This window comes from Equus quagga, chromosome 16 (genome assembly GCF_021613505.1).
Source record: "Equus quagga isolate Etosha38 chromosome 16, UCLA_HA_Equagga_1.0, whole genome shotgun sequence".
NCBI lineage: Eukaryota > Metazoa > Chordata > Mammalia > Perissodactyla > Equidae > Equus > Equus quagga.
This window is the reverse complement of record NC_060282.1, coordinates 24,439,004-24,460,379: the sequence shown is the minus strand read 5'-3', so window position 1 is coordinate 24,460,379 and position 21,376 is coordinate 24,439,004. Positions and strand designations below refer to the sequence as shown.

At 36.8% G+C, this 21,376-nt stretch overlaps 1 protein-coding gene across 6 annotated transcripts in view; it reads right to left on the bottom strand.

Moving 5' to 3' along the window:
* TRPS1 (transcriptional repressor GATA binding 1) overlaps window positions 1–21,376 on the bottom strand; it is a 250,785-nt gene that overhangs the window by 175,332 nt on the left and 54,077 nt on the right. For all 6 annotated transcript variants that reach the window (XM_046641995.1, XM_046641993.1, XM_046641992.1 and 3 more), the window contains one exon: window positions 13,063–14,192. In XM_046641995.1, coding sequence (XP_046497951.1) covers window positions 13,063–14,192 — 1,130 coding nt within the window. The remainder of the gene's footprint in view (window positions 1–13,062; window positions 14,193–21,376) is intronic.

Sequence of the window (21,376 nt, the reverse complement as noted above, 5' to 3'; positions counted from 1 at the left end):
AGGGTGTAGACTCCGGAAGCAGAATGCCTGAGTTTCAATCTTGGCTCTCTTATTTTAGTATATATGTGACTTTGGATAACTTACTGAATCTGCCTCAATTTTCTGATCTGCAAAATGAAAATAACAGTGCCACTTGATAGTGTTCTTGTGCATATTAAGTAAATAACACTCGCAGTAAGTAAGTAAGTAAGTAAGGGCTAACCAGTATAAATCACAAAAGCAAATAAAGTCCCTTTCTTCTGTTTGAATCTGCATCCTGTACTCTTTGAGCAAAGGAGTTTAAACTGACAAACTGGTATTTTGATACCAGTTTTTTTCATTATCCCATGTACCTTAAACATGACATATATCAATCTTAAAACCAAGTTTATTTTCCTAGAAGATCCTTTGCTTTAAGACATTGCCAGGTAAAATATATTCTATGCCTTTTCTGCCTGACCTAGTGGCATTCAATGGTCTGAAAGATTGAGCAGTCGAGCAGTTTACTGCTTAATTGTCAAGCTTTACTCTCTTTTCATTAATAGTAGCATACCCAGAATCTTAAGATTCTGAAAAACAAAGATAGGAAGGGCATTACCTGTGTTTTATGAAAGTCTTGGGAGGTGGGGATGCCTTGTGAGGTGTCTTAGAGCCATAATATATCTAAGTAATTAAGATTTTCTGCCTTTGATATCTACTTATTCCACAATCTAGAAAGGTCCTGAGCCAGCTCATCCCTTCATTAAAAAAAAAATGAACACATCCAATCCTTACCCATTATTCAACTGGTACTTCCTCCTAAAGATACAAGGACCTGGGCCCCTGCCCAGACAATAAATTCATCACCAAGTACCACAGTCTGAGACAACACATCTGGGACTTCCAGGTTTTCTAGTTTCAAGTTCCTGTTCCAATGGACAACTCCCTAACTCCTTACAGGTCTCAGCAAGAACTGCTCTGATCTGCCCCACAGAACAGCTCTGGATCTCACGGACCTAGGCAAAACCTCCCCTGACATCGATGCTGGAGAACCAGCTGAATGCAGAGAATGGTGGGGACAGGTGTAAAGCGAAAAGCAGACAGATTTACAGAAGTAAGTTTTCAGTGAGAACCAGGTTTACATTGAAAAGGAAAATACATTTTAACAGGAAGCATATTAAAATAAGGTTGTGATAACAAGCTCATCTCACACACCTTTTCTTTTGAAGAGTTCAAAGCATTCACTCATATATGATCTCACTTTCCACTGAAGCATAAAGCCCATTTTACAGATAATAAAATGGAGGAATCATGACTTGCCCACTTAGTCTATATCAAGTCAAGAATAGAGGTTTCTACCTCCCAGAGCAATGTTCTATTTTTCTAGCCTTCCCGCCTAAATTTTTAACTTCATACAAAAATTAATGAAATTACTGATAATACGGAAAATGCAAATACAAGGGGATAGGAAAGGTCTTTTAAATGACAGAAAAGAGACTGACTACAGTGATGGTTTGCAAAACAGGTTGTGCGCAGTGCTACAACAGAAGGCGTTTCTTAGCAATAAAGATTCCAAGGCCTCTCCCTGGCCCTACTAAATCAGAATCTCCTGGGCATAACCTCAGAATCTGAATTTTTGACAAGGTCCTCAGGCGACACCAATGCAGAGACCAGTATCGACAAACTATGTTAGTAAATAGACCATGGTTCTAACAACTTAATGAACACACTTGTAGACATCCTCCACCCACCATGACTTTAATAAAACACAGGTAATGCCCTATCGTTGTTGAATAGAATCTTAAGATTCTGGGTACATTACTATTCATGAAAACAGAGTAAAGCTTGACAATTAAGCAGTAAACTGCTCAACTGATGAATCTTTCAGGCCATTGAACGCCACTAGGTGAAGAGCGAAGGCCATTTGCTACATAGTACTCTAGTGACCTGAAAGATTTCTTTCTCCCTGTAATACCAGTCTTAAATAAATGACAGAAAATACATAAAAAAGACAACATCATTCTACTTTCAAAACTTGGAGAAATACAAGCTTTTCAATCATCTATAATAACATCTAGAGCAGTGCTTCTCATACTATAACACGCATAGGAATCACCTGGGAATCTTGCTAAAATTCAGATTCTGATTCTGGAAGTCTGGGGTGGGACACAATGTTCTCAATTTCTTACAAAGTTCCAGATACCGCTGTTTGTCTCCAGACCACACCTTAACTAGCAAGAATCATGAAGCCAGGGTCAAAAATAACTTCAAGATAGGCATTAGCTTGGAATGAGCTCTCAGCATATACACTGAGCCCGGATAAAACCTTCCCAAATGAATTCTCCATAATGAGCAATATCATTTTCTCTATTAAAGCACACACAATATTACCCACCTCTGGGAATCAACACTAACAGCTTTATAAGTTAAAACCACAAACATGACATTGTCAAGCATAATCCCAAAACAGTAATTCATCTTTTTTATTTCATTGTTTGGAGACCATCTTTCAATATTCTTTAGTGCTAAGCCATTTATATATATTATCTCACAACAGACACACGAAGTACATACTTCCACCACCACTTCACAGAATAAGAACCTGAAGCACAGACAAGTCAACTGACATAAAATAATATGGAGGGCACAATGAGAGTATTTTAGCTCTTGTCTATGTTGACTCTTTCATGTATGCTGTTTGGTAGCTGATGCAATGTTACTACCTTGTTCAAGAATTAGTTCCTGAAAGACTGTGGCATATTGTCTCACATGCGTCATTCTCTCAATGATAACTGAGATCTTCAACATAACACCATGTCCCCAGAGGAAAAAAATAGGTTATTTTGATCTCTAGCATAAGAAACATTACCCAAGGATGAAGTTTAGTCATTGCGAAACTACATTAGTCTGGACTTTCCTCTAACCTATTACGTGCATTTCATTTTATCAGCATTAACACGAAGACTCCAAAGAAGTTTAGGGAACTCTCCCTTCATTTCTCAAGATTCTCTTCTCATCCTTAAAGACTTCCCAAATGACTCAACCCATGAGTAAACCTAGCATCCTCTGAGCTACTTTGAAACTTTGTCTTCCTCTGAGGAGTTTTTCCACATTGCCTTTTATTAAAATCTTGTGTGTGTCTTACTCTACAGTTAGATTGTAATTGCCTGAAGATCAAAACCAAAGCTCACACGCCGCTGTATCCCCATATTCCTACTCAGAACGTCCAGTCAGTGAATATCTGCTTAACAACCCAAGGAATGAACCACCACAGCTCTGGGGATGTTCCAGATGCTGGATTTAATATGTAGAGTCATAAAGCAGCAGAGAAATATTAAGAAATACACAGATATTTTGCAGATGGTATATGTTCAGTGGTCCTCTGAATAAACTCTTCATTATTTAAAAATTCCTAGAATTTCTGGCTACATTAAGCCAAACTAATTTAAAAGATGCTACATGGGGCCAGTCCCATGGCACAGCGGTTAAGTCCAGTGCACTCTGCTTCAGCAGCCCAGGTTCACCGGTTCAGATCCCAGGCACAGACCTACACTGCTCATCAAGCCATGCTGTGGTGGTGACCCTCATACAACGTAGAGGAAGACTGGCACATAGGTTAGCTCAGGGACAATCTTCCTCAAGCAAAAAAAGAGGAAGATTAGCAACAGATCTTGGCTCAGAATGAATCTATCTCATTAAAAAAAAGAAAAAGACACTACAAATATATGCTTTGCATTAATTTAAATTCTATACTCCTGCCAAGTGGATAGCAAGCATTTTCCTTATGCTACCTGAGCAAAAAAGATGGCATTTTGTAGGTCTCCCTAGCATGAGGTTGCCAGATAAAACACAGGATGCCCAGTTAGATTTGAATTTCAGGTAATAGATAAATAATGTTTTAGTGCAAGTATATCCCATACAATACTTGGGATATACTTATATAAAATCTCAGTACAGTCCATTTAATATTTCAGACAATGAAGACATAAATCCAAGAAAGTTGGACAAAAGAGCTAAATCATCCTTTGCTTCCAGAGAAAAGCACATTGAGCTGCCTAAAAAGGCCAAATTCTACTTAAAGTGACTTAAAATTTCTGTGAGAAAAGATATTTGATTTCTTACCCTACTTCATAGAATTTTCATGTGCTATAAAAAAGCATTTATTTCAGATCCATCCATATTTCAATGCACAGTTGTCTTTTATCCTTTAAGGAAGATTTCATTCATTAGTAGAGATTAAAAATTATTTTCATAATTCATAAAAGGCTGTTTTCTAAATTGTAGGAAAAAATCAGCTAAAAGATGTTACTCTTTTACTCTATTCTGATATTTCCCTTTTCATAATGAACCAGCTCACAGTATATGTGAAGTCAGCTCTGAGTGACACTGTTTTTCTTCTTTAAATGTTAACTTCTATCACTTAAAAAGCTGTCCTTTACCGAATAACTGTATTTCACTTTCAATAGTTTAACCACTGTTTTTCTCCTTAAATGACTAAAAAGAAAACAAGTAAATGAATAAATCATAATTATACTGGTAATTATGATTCTATATTTGGTAATTATAGAATAAAACACCCACAGATAAATTGTTGCACAAAAGGAGAAAACGAAGGTGATTTAATTTAAACATAGTTAAGTAGATCTGACATCTAATAAAGTTAGCCATTTTTGTAATATATACTTTGTTTTATAAAGGTCTACACATGTGCCACTCGAGATTACTGAAGTAATCTCATTGTAGAATGATGTAGAATGATGGAACGAAAACCAAGTGAAAAGAGTATGTGAGGGACAGAGACAGAAAAGGAATTATAGGTGGATAACCAGATCAAGCAACTTTTAGAAGTTGGACACATAAAATTCGGCCTTAGTTAAGTGCAGAGGAACATTCTATAAAATATAACCTAAGAAAAACTGAAATTCTGAATGAATAAAATTCCATCTAGTCGACTCATCTTGCATTTTTAAGCAGAATTAATCTGATTAGTATTTACTCATTTAGAGTAACTCGTTTTTTTAGGCGAGTGTGGGGTGATTTCATCTTCAAGAGGGAGAAGAAAATAAAACTAATGCCATATTTGAAAAATGTCAACTTACAATTCACTTGCAAAAAGAAGATACCCTCTACCAAATGTTCAAAATAGAAAGATAAGTCTTCCCATAAAATGGAAAGTAAATAAGAAATGGGAAATAATTTATATAAACTAATATGAAATGGAAATCGTGGCTAAAATGTATTTGATTTGAAGACTTGATAACTGTTCTTGTACAGTCTTTAGGACCATTAAATCTGAAATTTCTAATAAACAATGCATACAAATAAAAGTAGTGCAATTGTGGGTTATCTTCTTGATGGACTATAACATCCTGGGTAACTTTCTGTCTCACAAGGGGAATTTTCAACTTGAACTATTATGTCCATTTCAGGGTTTTACAGGCAACTGATTTATTAGGTATTGTTTAAAAGAACATGACACATAACATACACAAATCTAAATGTAACCATCATGGCCCTCACCCTTTTAGAAACTCTGTACTAATGCACTGTGTACTTGGCTTTTTCAGATGTGTTGATAATTAAGTGCTTATCATAAAATCTATTCTTCAGAATTAGCAGAGCACACAGTCACGTTCTTTCCCAGAGCTCTTTTAAGATAGAAATTGAGCAGTACTACATTAATTTGACCAGCTACTATATCCAATGTTATTTCCTGCAGCCTGAGTTATATATTTTATGTTTAAAAGATTCAAACAGTTTAAAAATTTTAAAATGCATTCATAAATCTCCAAACAGATGCTTGTAATCACATACAAGATCAAAAAATATGTACATTTTCCACACTATAGACAAGTAGGTAGACAATGAACATACTACTGATTTTTAAGTAGTTCTTTAATAATAAGGGAGATTGAGAATGTATTTAAATATTTATTGGACATACATATTGATGAGAATTGATGCCTCATTTTTATTTTAAAATTTTATCATGTAATGTCAATTACACACACCCTATATATATATATACATATATATATATATGTATTCATATCTACATTTACCAAAAAAAACCTAGTACATAATCAAAGAATCATAGAATATGACTATATATAAATATATATATGCTCTCTATAAAAAAGTATATATATGGAGATACAATATTTATGGTACAGTTCTATATATATATGGTATATTTATGAATATATGTATATGGTATTCTTTTGCTAGTTTTTGAAATTATATAAAATGCTATCTGGCTGCAAATAATCTCTCCAATTTATTTTTATTTAGCCAAAATTACGCTTATAAGATTCTCACATGCTGTATTCAACTGTCATTTATTCAAATTCACTACAGTATAATATTCCATGGTATGAAAAATCTACAAATTATTTAACTAATCTCTTATGGATGGTTGGGGGTGTTTTTCCTGTTTGTCTTTGTTTTTGATTTTTGTTTTGGTTGTTTTTCTCTTTCAAAAAATACTACTATGAACATTTTTGCATGTTTCCTAGTGCACCCACACAAGAAGTTTTCTTCTGAAGAGTGAAATTATGCAGTCATTAGGAATAAACATCTGATGTTGCCAGAATTTGTCAAATTCACTTAGAAAGTCATATGTACCAACTACTTTTATCCCTTATATTTTTTGTCTTAACATCTACACTTTTTCTGAAATTAACAAAGTGACTTCGTTTTTTCTTTGTTTAGTATTTGCCATGTGTAACTTTCATCTATCTTTATCTTTTTGTTATCAAGGTCTAACTTAATTACACTGAGTCAAAGGATAAGTTCTGTATGATACCATTTTTCTGAAATCTGATTTCTTTTTTGGCTTAATCTAACATGTAACATTTTATAAGTGTTTTATATCTGCTTGAAAAGTATGTGCATTCTCTAATTGTTGGATATAGAATTTATATATTTTTTACTAAATCAAGTTGGTTAATTTGCTGTTCAAATATTTTATATTGTGGAAATTTTTTTCTGCTCAACCTTAAATAAGACAGGTTTCTTAAAATTTACCACTGTGATTGTGTTTTGCCATATTGTTCCTATAGTTCTCTATCAATTTTTGCTTTACGTATATATTTATTTTTATTTATATTTTTTTTTGCAATTTGCTACTTTAATGACATTTGGTAAACCATGACACATACACATATACACCTGTACATGTCTACAAATTAGTTTAAATGGTTACAGAATACTGAACAGATAATTTTATTTATTTGAGTTGAGGGATAATTGACATACACCATTATATTAGTTTCAGGTATACAACATAATGATTCCATATTTGCATATACTGTGAAATGATCACCACAATATGTCTAGTTACCCTGTCACCACACAAAGTAACAAAATATTCAATACAATATTATTGACTATAGTCACCATGCTGTACCTTACGTTCCATGACTTATTTATTTTATGACTGGAAGTTTGTACCTCTTGACTCCCTTCGCGCGTTTCGCCCACCCCCTAACTTCCCTCTCCTCTGGTAATCACCAATCTGTTCTCTGTATCTATGAGTTTGGATTTGATTGGTTTGTTCATTTGTTTTGTTTTTTAGATTCCACATATAAGTGATATCACACATTATTTGCCTTTCTCTGACTTATTTCACTTGGTATGATACCCTCAAGTTCCACCAAGGTTGTTATAGTCAATATACTTAGAATTGTCATATCTTCCTGACGAACTGAACCTCTTATTACATAATGAGTTTTCCGCCATATGCTTTTTGTCCTTAGTCTAAGTTGTATGAGATTAATAAAGCTACCTCAATTTTCCTTTGGTTTATATTTGCTTTTATAATTCAATCTATTTTTTTCTTTCAAACTCTCCTTAGCCTTGTGTTTTGAATATGTATCCTATAAAAGGTTTATAGTTCAATTTTCTTTTTTTAATATGTCTAATAATATCTCTTAAGTGGAAAGTTTAATCCATGCAGGATTAAATTAAGGTTCACTAAGATTTTTGATATCTAGACTTTTTTTTCTTTTTTGAGGAAGATTAGCCCTGAGCTAACTGCTGCCAATCCTCCTCTTTTTGCTGAGGAAGAATACCCCTGAGCTAACATCCATGCCCATCTTCCTCTACATTATATGTGGGATGCCTACCACAGCATGGCATGCCAAGCAGCGCCATGTCCACACCCAGGATCCGAACCGGCGAACCCCAGGCTGCCAAAGCGGAACATGCGCACTTAACTGCTGAGCCACTTGGCTGGCCCTAGACTTTTTTTAACTATCTTACTTTTGAAATTCTGTTTGTCAGTTTTTCCCATGTATCCTCTTTTGTCATTTTTCAAAAAAGTAAATTGAATTTTATGGGTGCTCTTTATTTTGGTATTCCATTTTTCTCCTCTATAGCTTTGGAAGTTATGTACTCATTTCCTATTCTTTTTATTGGTTATTCTTAAAATTTTTCAAGTATGCATAGCAAAGTCCTAACTTACTAATTCCAGACGGCTCAAGGAACTGAGAACACCTTAATTCTGTCATTTTCCCTGCAAACCTTCATAACAATGTTGCCCACCGTCTTAGTCTGTCCCTCATTAACTGAAAAAATTAGACAGGCTATGGTTGCTTAGATTTACCCACAGTCTCTGGTCTTTGTTTAAGTGAAAATGTCTTTACTCTTATTCTTGGAAGATACTTTTGACAGGCAGACAATACTAGGTTGATTTTTTTTTTCTCTTCTTCAAAACTTTGAATAGTATTCCTCCCTCTTCCAGCTTCCATTGTTACTGATGAAGAGTATGCTGTTAACTTAAGTGTCTTTTCTGAGTAGTTGATCTGTTGTTTCTCTCTAGCGGCTCTAAAGGACCTCTCTGCCTTGGCATTTTAATCTTTACTATAACATGTCTATGATTGAATTTACTGTATATATCCTGCTTAGCATAAACAATGCTTTTTTGTATCTGTGTATTTATGTCTTTCATCAGTTCTAAACACTCTTCTGCCATCATCTCCTCAAATATTGATTGCCTATCTTCCATTCTATATTCTTTTCTTCTGGGACTCTACTTAGATGCATGTTAGAACAGCTTAGTATATTTCCATACCTTAATTTCTACTTTTGATATTTTCCACCCCCTTCTTCTCCCTTAAGTATTCTGGCTAATGTCTTCAGATTAAAGTTCTGATTAACTCATTTGCTAATCTGTTATTTAACCTATCTATATATTTTAAGCTTCAACAATTATATTTTCCATTCGAAAAATGCTATTTGTTTATTTTTTGAATATTCCTGGTCCTGTAATTACAGTCTCATGCGCTTGATCAACTTGTAAGTCTGATTTTCATTTCTTTAAACATTTTTCATTATCTTATAACTGAAAACTACTATTATCTGAAGTTCTTCAGTATCTAGCTATTATTTGTATTTCCTACTGATTTCACATATAGTAGTTTATATCCCTGTCCATATGGTAAATTTTTGTAATGTTGAGCTCATGTAAGTTTTATCTTAAGTCACAGATACAATGGAGGTGAAAAGTAGAGTATTTGCTGTAGAGCAATTTGTGTTTACTTCTGATGGGAGTCAGAGGAAGGCACTAATGTAGAATCACTTCAACCACCTTCAAGGTGCCAGCTTAAAGTGAAACTCACAGATTCAGCACCCTCTCTCTGCAGGGACTCCAGGCTTAGTCTCCTGACCAACTGCAACATCAATATTGGCATTTGCCGTCAGTGCAACCTCATATTCCGTGCTTGCACTTCACTTCTTCCTAGTCTGGTTTAGTTCACTCTTCATGAAGGGGTGAAGAGAAGAGCTTCAGAAATTCCCCTTAATTCATGGAAGTCTAGCAAGGCATTAAAACCTACTATTTTATCTAGTATAGTTGTTTTGTAAGGAGATAGTCATCCTAACACTGAAAATTTTGATGAGGAGAATGGTAATCAATTAGAGAATGGGTACACTGTTTAATTAAGTGATAAATAATAAAAGAAATGGAGTGCATGAAACAAATTCACAAGTGGAATATAATAGCTCAGTCATGATGTGAGCTACAGGTATCATAACTGAACTTGAAACGTTAAGAAAAGAGAACTGACCAAGTTCCAGTTAATGACCAGATAATGTTTGCAGTTCTTCCAGGTTAAACCTGGCTCTTTGGGAAAATATCCTCGGAACGGAATCTACACAGGTTTTTCACTCAGAGCTCTAAATCAACTCTCCTGCGTCTCAGCTGTAGTTATTTTATAGCTACAAGATTTCACATATTGTACAGTTCTCAGCTTATACTGCCTTTTTATTACACTGTAAGTCTTGTATATAAAGCACTCAAAGGCCTAGAACATTCCACGGTAATAAGAGAATTATAGTGAAAGCTTCCCAACAGGAATAATATAAATAGACATAAATGTAACTAGAAAGATACTCTTGTGATGTGGCAAACTTATTTTCTGATACTATCTTCAAAATGTGGCCTTCTGGGAAAATGCTTTGTTAGCAGATCAAGTTTTCAACATCCGCGTGACTATTTCTTTCCACATCCCTGGGGCCTCCATTGTTATTCAACTTTTAGTAGAGTTTCTTTATCCTTCCTACCAAGCTGTGACTCCTAAAATGGTAAGTCTCCAAATTTCAAATATTTCTACAAGAATTCAAACAGATCAGACATTAACTACTCAGCACCTTAAAGAATCTAGGATCACCCAAACTACAGCAGGTTTTAGAGTACATGCAAGAGTATTTTAATGCCCTAGAGACAAGTGCGGTACAATTTTTTATCTAATAAAATACTGAGAGGTTGACTTAAATTCAAAATGCACAGATAATTGTCATGTTGTGTGGAACCCTCGATCCTCAAAATGGTTCCAAGACCATCTAATAGTCAAAGATTACACTATAACTCACCATGGAGATCTTGGCTTATTCATAGCTACTCTAAAGTCAAAAACTCACAGGGATTTCATTTACTTAAAGATACTCACTGAGCACCTATGAGCCATCCTGGCACTGTGCTAAATTGTGCAGATACAGCAGTGAACAAGAGAAGACTAATCTCTTCCCTCTGGAGCTTACTTTCATTACTGAACTTTAACTAAATTCTGAGATTATTCAGTAATATTTTTATTCATACTTTTATTACACGGGAGATTGTTTGGCTTAACCAAAGCATATGAAAACTCTGTTTTTCCAGACAGGTTTTCAAGCAATGGCCTCAGCTGCCTTGAGAAAAGCCATTCGTGCAAGTGATCTGGTATCTAGATGTATCAGTGTGTGTGTGTGTGTGTGTGTGTGCACATGTGTGTGCTGTGGCTGACTTCCTCATTATTAAAAAGAAGCTCTTCCTTCAAAAAAAGAATAGATTATCTCATTTTTACATCACCTAACAAATGTACATGCACAATATGCACACCAGTAAGGCTCAGAAGGGAGCTCATGTCTGCTGGCCCCAGAAATAAATTAACACGCAGCTAACATCAGAAGAGCCAGAAACACTCCCTGCAAGTGTGAAGACATATGTGATTGCACAACTGGGTCTTTCCTAGGGCTGACCTTATACATTACACAGTGTAAATCTCAAGGAAGTGTTTCCTGAACATTTAGATTCACTGTGAACATTAGGAGGCCCTTCAAATTAACATCTAACATTATTAGCCTATCATTGGACATGAACTGCTTCATTACTGGTGACTGAGAAAACATACATACCCTTGGACTAACATGCAACTTTTAAAGAGAATGGGAGGAACTGTTTAAAATCTTGGGATGTGAAAATTGAAATAACCAGATTTTTAAACTAGGATATTGAGTCCACATATGGAAAAACACTTAAAAATCATAAATAAAGCTCTTTACTTTGATGCTTAGAGGCATAATAACAAGAAAGCCCCCAATAAGCACTAATATCTGAGTGCACTATATTACCAGGATTTTACTGAACTAATCCCTACTTATAACCAAGTCTCAGTTTAAATGCTCCTTCCTCGGGAGGCATTTCCTAATCCACCATATTGGGCTGTGTTGTCACTATATTCCAACACAGCGGTCCCCACTTCATCTTTCATGACACTCATCACTCTTAGAAAGATCTGTGAAGATCTTCCCTACTGAACTTTAAGTTCCATGAGGGCAATGACTATATTTGTCTTATTTTCTCCTTTATAGTCAATGCCTGGCACAAAGTATAGTTTGGGAACTAATTAAAGAATGAATACATAAATAAAATAAAGCTATGTATCCTAAACTCAAGTCTAGAAAGCATGAAAGATTACCTGGGAAAATTACAATTTATAAAGAGAATAGGATGGAGGTGGAAGTAAAGTATTAACATACCTAACTCCTGTGCTGTGTAACGACATTTCAGTCAATAACAGACGCAATTTTTTAAAGCTAGAATAATGTCCAATCAGATTTTAAAAGCAAAACGAGCGACTTGTTCTCAAGCTGATTATTTCCCATTTGGGAAAACAGAACATATCATGCTGGCACCTTTCATGGGGGAGCTGCTCTATCAAAATTTATGGGCTATGTAGTCACACTTTTTTTTTTCTTTTTTTGAGGAAGATTAGCCCTGAGCTAACTACTGCCAATCCTCCTCTTTTTGCTGAGGAAGACTGATCCTGAGCTAAGCTAACATCCGTGCCCATCTTCCTCTAATTCATACGTGGGACTCCTACCACAGCACGGCTTTTGCCAAGCAGTGCCATGTCTGCACCCAGGATCTGAACTGGCAAACCCTGGGCCGCCAAGAAGCAGAACGTGCGAACTTTAACTGCTGCACCACCAGGTTGGCTCCTGCAGTCATACTTAACAAGGACAAATAAATGGATTGTAGTAAAGTAGTAAACTCATTAGCATTATCAGCATTACTGCAGATTTAAAAATACGCTTAGTATATGGTAAAAAATAGGTATGAAACATAAGAATAAATGGTCTGAAACAAGCAATCAAATTAAAATCTGTAGTTATCACATCTGTAAATATATAAATCTTCAGTTTTATGAATAATCTTTTATGTGATCTTGTCCTGTAACTTCCCCAAGTTGCCACAATCATTCCCAACCATTCTCGGATCAGCGCTGTGGATTCTTTCTATCATTTTCTTGCTATTATCCACCCACCCACCCCCGTATGGCTTACCTGTAGTGTCTGGAAATCTCTTCTTCTACCTGGGTAATGAAATCACATTTGGTACACGAGTGTTCTTTGCTCTCTTTGACAGCCTGCTGTCCATCTGACCCTTGCAGATGATTGGCCTCTTGCTTGACATCCGATGCTTGGGACTCATGCACACTCTCATAATGAAAGAGGAGCACATCTACATCAGGGGTGGCGAATGAGCACTGGTGGCACTGGTGTTTGACTCGGGAGCTTCCAGCCGCCCCAGGAGACAAGTGCAAGAGCAAGAGCGCACAGTGGGAACAATTACTTTTTCTACAAGCAAACGGATAAGTAATTTCTCCAAGGTGCTTTTCTGGGCTGCAAAGACCTCTGGGACAGAATGGACAGTGTTTAATGGTACACTTATGAATGTTATGGAGCTGTTGATAATGACGGAGAAGTGGCCCCACTACGATTACATCGGGGCCATGGCTTTTGGAATATCTAAAGTCACAGAACTGACAGTTGTAGCTGGTTACCATATTATCCTCTGCTCCTTTGCTGGAGAAGTCCTTCTTTTTAGCCCCGCTAGAGCCCTTGTCTGCCTTGCTCATTGGCTCCCCTTCTGCACTTTTCGCTAGATCATTCTGATTAATGACGGAGCCCCTGGAAAGCTTATCATTCAATTCTGGATTAAGGCTGCCTGACTGCGCTCCCGCATGCTGCTTGCCATAATGTTCTAGAAGTTTAAGTGAGCTAGAAGACTCACAGCTGAAACTACAAAATTTACACCAGTAGTAACTGGTGGCCTCTGTACCATTCTGTCTCGAAGAATCGAGGGGCTTGATGGGCACTGAGTAGCCAACAGGAGTGTCATCTCCCGCCTTCACTGTGATCTTGTCCTGCCACTTTCCCAAGTCTCCAGAATCACTGGGTCGAAGGGCAGGGATGGATTTGTTCGAGTTTTTCTCCGAAGGTTTTGCACCCTCAGAGGAGGGGAGAGAAGCTTTGATTTTGTTCGGGTGAGTCTGAAGAAAATGTTGCTCGAGTTCAGTTGATGAGTTGCCCATGTAAGTGAAATTGCAGAATTTACAGCGGAAGTACTTGGTGTTTCCTTGGCAGTCTGGTGTCTTCCGTCCAATGCCAATGAACGTTCCACCTGAAGTGACCTGGGATAGAAGAGATGGATGTTACTTTAAAGGTGTCATGAATTCAATGCGCTCTTTAGGAGGGAGGAGAGAACACTACCAAGTATTGCACATCAAGAAATACAATAGTACTTCTGCTTCTTATGAAATCACTTGAATAATCAGAGCCAAATAAATTCCCTCTCTCCATTTCTCAATAGCTACTCTATGGGAGGGTCATTATGCTGAACATTTTTGGCCAAAGTAACCGAAGAAGGTAAGTAACAAAAGTACTGTAAGTAATTCAAAGGATTTAATAACATATCCTTTTTTAAAAAAGGAAACAGTTTTCAACTAAGTAGGTTTTACTCCTGCCTCCTTCAAATCACATGCCTGCGGAAGCATTCAAATCACGTGGGATTTCTTCTCACAAAGCTAAGGGCTGCTGTCAAAACCAGAGGCCGTTGCTCAGAGATTACTCAACGCAGACGTTCTCCAAGGAAATCCTGTGTTCAGTTGCTACAGTAATGAGACTGCAGGAAAAGACGAAGTTTATCTTTTGGGTAAAATAAAGGTGCTAAAAAATGGCTTATAATTAAAGCCCGAGTACGCACTATTAGACTAAAAATGAAATGAATGCAGTGGGCTTGAAGTCTTGATCAAAGAGGACCAATGTAAAGAGCTTAAAATGTTTCCCAATCTGGGACAAATGAAAAGGAGAAAACATTCCAGGGCCTCATTAGATTAACGCTCTGTCTCAGAGCGAAGGTCCAGCCCCGCCCTGAATGGGTCATGGGGATGTTCAAAGGACAAACTAAAATAATTCCACCATAAAAATCACCACAGCTCTGCCTTCTGAATTTCCGAAAGTGTGGACATGGAACATGAGCTTTGAAGATTGGAAAATCAAAGAAATCATGATGACGAAATTCATAATTCCTGAAATTATAAAATTGTATATAGTATGACAGCGACGACAGCCTTCAAAGGGCACTTTATATAAAACCCTTCCTTCCTTCTCAGTATGCACCTCAGCAGGCAGCCAAAATTCTTGATTTAAAATAGAGTTTTTGACTGAAATGCTCCAAAGAGGGAGAGATTTCCTCTTCCAACTATCAAAAAATTAGCGAATTTTTCCAGCGACCAGATGTAATAGATTAAGCCTGTGGCATAATTGTGTTCTGCCTTCTTCAACAGCTGCTCAAAAATGACATGTGTGATCACTGCTCATATCCAAACCACTCCATGAGAAATGTCTCAAGCATCTCGAAATCATTTAAATAGTTCTATTTAATATGCAAATAATATTCCTATAGTGCATTGAAAGACGTGTTTGTATCTCTATTGTACAGGACTAAGATTGAAGTCCTTCTGCCACTTAAAGAGAGGTGTGACCTTGTTCCAATTACTTAACCTCTCTGGCCAATGGCTTCTGCAAATGGGGCGACCTCTAAATTTATTTCCAGTATTATGGTTCTAGGAAATGTGCATGGACACACCAACAGCTCAACATTTACTGTACATTAAGATAATTTATGAAGGTCTCCCACAGTCTTTAATTGAGGGATGACGATGTTTCGCTGCAGACAGTTCTGTCTCCACCATGGCAAGCACACGATCTCAGGCTGTCAACAGCAGAGCATCATCTAACCAGAAGGCCACGAAAGAGGCACCCTCCCGGAGAGCAACCTGACAATCAATCAATGGTGTGAGAGATGTCAAAGCCAGACCACAGGAGGATACGGTCTGTTCACCATTCTCACCCAGCACTGTAGTGACTCAAGCCACTAAAATGTGCACCAAAGCGTAATGCATAATATTGCAAAATGCCTCCATCTGTTTCCCAATTCACTGGAGGTGAGGAGCAACCTTGTTTTCAAAAACAAAACATTTAAATGGGATGCTATCAACTCAAGGAATTTGTTCAGGAACTTGACCTTGAATCAAAAGGGGCAAATTCAGAAGTATCCTATCCTTCCCCAACGTAAGCGACAAAAGCCAGTGTACAAAACCTAGAGACAGAAATTCGCTTGTTTTCGCTACCACACTGCTTCAGAGTTGGCGAGATCCTCTAATACAAAATGTTTTGAAGTTCTGCTGGTAGAAGAAGGATTCCTGAGAAACCACGACAGACACATCATCACTATTTCTTTGATTTTGCAATCTACAAACCTCATGTTCCATCAGCACCGAAAGGGCTGGACAAAGAGCATGCACAGTCTTAAGAAATCCCTAAACCTATGATTTTGAAGTGAATTTAAATTTCTACTAAGCATCCTAACACTTCTTCCAGTAGGTGACAAGTGAAGTCAGAAAATCCAGGCTAAGAATGACTCCTATCAGGTGAAGAGACTATGAAAGAAAGGCCATTTCGTAAAAAACGGCCAGTAAAGCATTTTGGTTTAGGATTAACTAAGCTACCGTGAAAACTCTATCAAATCTTTTAAGTTAGTGGTGTCTATGTGTCTAAAAGTTTTTTTTAATCCAGGGAAAATCAGCCAACTCCATGATTTAGGATGATTTTCATGGTTATGTGTTTTATGCTGAAGAGAGCTTTCATCCTACTGTCTGCTCTTTCCGAAGCCACCCAAGCAAACACACAAAAAGCACAAGGATCTCATTGAATGGCAAGAACAACATACCGACACTTCGTGCGTTATCCATCTGCCTTCCTGGGAAACAGCACTAAATCATATTAGTATTAGATATTATTAACAGCTAATATAATATTGCAATTCCATATCTTATATATTATAAAAGCCACCTTTGCAAAACCTAATTATTCAGTGTTCTATTCCTTTTCTCTACCAAAAAGAAGATCTAAAGGCTACATTTGTGGCAATTTTTATACTTTCTCAATAAGAGAGGTACATTTAAGTCATAGAGAAATATAACATATCTATTATTTAAATCCCATTTTAAAATAAAGCATAATTTGTTAGTTTCAGAGACTGCACCTAAGACTACTGACCATATTCATTTCATCTTTATGATCCACAAATGTTAATTCAAAACCATTCTTTTCTAGGTTCAACACAAATACACAGGCAGAAAAGTTATGCAAAATATGTGTTTGCAGCAACAGCTCATTGAATCTTATTGCCAGGAAACAGCACCTAGACATTCAGAGAATTATTTCAAAATTTTCAAATGGTTGTACCCAGCAAGTAGAAAAAATTCACCATTCCCTAGCTATGACTATACTAAAAAGAGATCATAAGCAGAATAAAGAGTATAAATTTCAATCTTTCTTCTTTTGCTAGCCAGACCTTTAATTAAAACCCATTAATCCAGCAGTTCCTTTGATACAGATAACATTTTAAAATTTCCATTAAACTGTAATTTCTGTGTGCACCAAAAATTACACCTATTCATTTATCCAATTAGTAGCTAGTGAGTGTGAGGCTTGTGCCAAACTCTGTGATAGCTACTGAGATACAAACGTGAACAAGCCAGACTGTACCTCTGTTTCTCAATTACTTATATTTTAAGATCAAAATTTGTAGATAAAATCCTTTATTCATTTGTATTCACCTTTACTTGCATTTGCTGGTTCCAAAGGGAAGTTCTATAAGTTAAATTCTGTCGAAAGACACATTACTTAACCCCTGGCACCTTGGTTTCCTCATCTTTATGGATAAATATCGTACACCTTGCCAGTTTTAGGATTATTGTAAGGATTAAGTGAGTGAATGTATCTGAAAGTGATTTGCAAACTCTAGGTCAATGCTGTCCCACAGAACTTTCTGAAATGATGGAAACGTTCTGTACTCTAACCTGTCCAATATGGTAGCCACTAGCCACATGTAGCCACTGAGCACTTGAAATGGGAGTGGGGCAGCTGAGGACCTGGTTTTTCAATTTAATTTAAGTAGTTATGAATTCTTCATTAATTTAGTTTTAATTAACTGAAATTCAAATAGTCACCTGTGGCTAGTGGTTACCATATTAGGCAGCATACTCTACAGTACTATTCACATGAATGGGATTATTATTTAATAAAATGAACTATCCAGTTGAATTTCTCCTGCCAATGAGATGAAAAAACTAAATAGAGGGGAAGTTGCAAAGTCATTCAGTGACAAACTCAAACTTGCCACTCATAATATTCTTAGCTGTAAATGAAAAAGTTGGATTCTGTTGTTACTAGGCTAATGCTTCTATTTATACTCCTTTTTGGACTAAAGGAATGGTGTTTTATTCATCTTTGGAAGCAAGAAGGGGTTCAATACGCTTTGGTTGAGTTGAGTGAGTAAACTCATTTTGGGAGATGTGAGCCCAAATGGAAATTTCGCACCAAGGCCCCTGAATTATCGGGATAAGGAAGCAATAGCAATTTATGGCCCCTTTATTACTGACTCAATCCGACATATATGGGCTTCTTAAAAAAATAAGACAAAATGCTTCTTTTAACCAAAAACAAATGATGATAGAGCCATTGCTTGTGAATTCAATGTATGTAGAAACATCCGACATAGCGGCTAAGGCATGAAAAAGAACAAATTATAATTGTTTTTCACTGACTGATGACCAAGACGGCTTTTTGTTCTATTTTAACCTTAGTTTTAAAAACTATTCTTTCCATGTAGGATGTTCCATGGATTTGTTTATAATTTCTTTACATACGTCTTTTCACAAAAATGTTTCAGTGTAGAAGTTAAAAATATAAAAGGTTGGCATTTTTCAAGGTCTTTAACCTCAATTTATTTCTTTCTTCCTAATAATATGAAACAAAAACTAGTAATATCTAAAAGAATATGTCAAAAGAAAAGATTTTTCAAAGCCTCAGAACTCTTAAAAGGACACTTTAGCACATATACTTATTTTCAATGGAACAAAAAGAATTGTTTGAACTAAACACAAACGCTTCCTCAGATGTGGTTCATTTTCAAGTACTATAATTGATAGCAACAGAGACAATTAGGAGGGTACTAATTTAAGAGGACTTGAGGTTACGGGCTGATACTCAAAAAACTAAAACCTTAACAACAAAAAGCTAAGTTGTTAAAAATCCCTCTTCTAATACTGAAATTACAAATAATGTAAAGAAATCTGTGAGGGCCAATGTTGGCTAATAATAACTATAGTGAGAATTAATGGGCTAATCTACACAGGGGATGTTTCTGCCTTGTACAGTGCTTCAAAAAACACTGGAGCATAGGGGCTGGCCCCGTGGCCGAGTGGTTAGGTTCACACACTCCGCTGCAGGCGGCCCAGTGTTTCGTTGGTTTGGATCCTGGGCGCGGACGTGACACTGCTCATCAAGCCATGCTGAGGCGGCGTCCCGCATGCCACAGCTGGAGGGACCCACAACTAAGAATATACAACTGTGTACCGGGGGTCTTTGGGGAGAAAAAAGAAAAAAATAAAATCTTTAGGGAAAAAAAAAACAAAAAACACTGGAGCATACAGAGTGTGCCCCAGTGATGTACCCTGGACGGAGACTGAACATTTAAAACTTTCAATAACAGGGGCCGGCCTGGTAGCAGAGTGGTTAAGTTCGTGCACTCCACTTCAGCAGCCCTGGGGTTCGCTGGTTCAGATCCTGGGTGCAGACCTACACATCACTCATGGAGCCATGCTGTGACAACATCCCACATAGAGGAACTAGAGTGACCTACAACTAGGATATACAACTATGTACTGGGGCTTTGGGGAGAAAACAAAAAAAGAAAAGAGAAAGATTGGCAACAGACGTTAGCTCAGGGCCAATCCTCCTCACCAAAAAAACCCCCAAAATTTCGATAACAAATCTAATTAGATGTCAATCACCTCAGTCTCACGCCATCGTAGCCTATTCCTTGAGTCACTGGAATAACTCCAATTTAAACCCTTCTCATTTGGATCTGTACGAGACAACTAATTTTTTTGGCGGGGGAGGGACCAAAACTTAAATTGGTATAAGGGGAAAATTTAAGGCTAAAATACTGCATATTCTAAATTATGTACACTTTTATAATTGGGTTTTTGGATTCCAGTAACAAATAGTCTACCCCAAACGAGTTTTCCCACTTTGTTCAGCCTAATACCCAACTAATTTTCCATGGTTATTTGATATTTGGGCTAACAGCATACCCATAAACCTTAAAGTCAGTTTCAACAATTTAGGAGACAATCTTTAGGGGGAAAAATGCAAAACAAAACAAAAAATGCAGCGCAAGTGGATTATAAAGCTGAATGCATTACCCACAGCACTTCTCTCCTACAAAGGATAGGCTGTCACAGCTGGCTCATAATGGAGATAAAGAGAAATTACATGTGATCCTAAAAAGTGTCTTAATGGGGAAAACAGTGAATCAAAACACTGTGGAACATCCTTCCTCCAGGGACGGGTGCTCTGTTACACATCTACTATGTACCAAGCACTGGGGAGACAGACAGAAGTGACATAGTCCAAAATCCCAACTTGCCTGTGGTTTACAGAAAGCTCACACAGCTGACAACAGTGGAGTAAGTGCTTCTGCTGAGAGATGTACCAAGTTCCATGACACCACAGAGGAAGAGAACCTAAACTACACTGACAGGTCAGCAGAGGCTTCCGGAAGGAGGTGACAACCGAGCTGTGGACAGATAAGTTGATATTTCAGACGAACTTCAAAAGCAGTGATTATGGAAAGGCTTTAAAGTTGCAGGAAACAAAACGAGTAAAGTGTAAATGAAGGCAAAACAGTGCAAGTTGCTCCTAAGAAACATGGAGGGAGATTGAGGGGTGAGAGAGAATTTGGAAAAGTAATGTCTTATTAGACAGTCTATAATTACACAAGGATAATTAAAATGATATATTTTTTATAGGAAGTAGACCTATCCTTCCTACAAAATATAGGAAGAATTTTTAAAATTTTTAAGTATAAGTAAGATTTTTAAAGTAGATTCTAGAATCAAAATCTATAAGTAGAATTTTTAAAAATTAAAGAAAGGAAGGGGAGGGAGAGAGGAAAAGAGAAAAGAGGTAGGAAAAGAGAGAGCGAGGAAGGGAAGGCTAGAAAAGGAGGAAGGATGGAGAAAAAAGAACAGAAAGGAAAAGAAACAAAAGGAAAGAGAGGAAGAGAAAGAGGACGACGGAAGGCGGAGTTGAGAACAGAAGAGAAGGGACAAGAAGGGAACAGAAGAGAACTGAAAGAGAAAGAAAACAAGTAAAGAAACCACTAAGAATTTACTAAGTAAACATTAAAGGCGGTGGCAGTAAAAGAAGAAAGAAAGAGAGACTGGGACAACTATTCACTTGT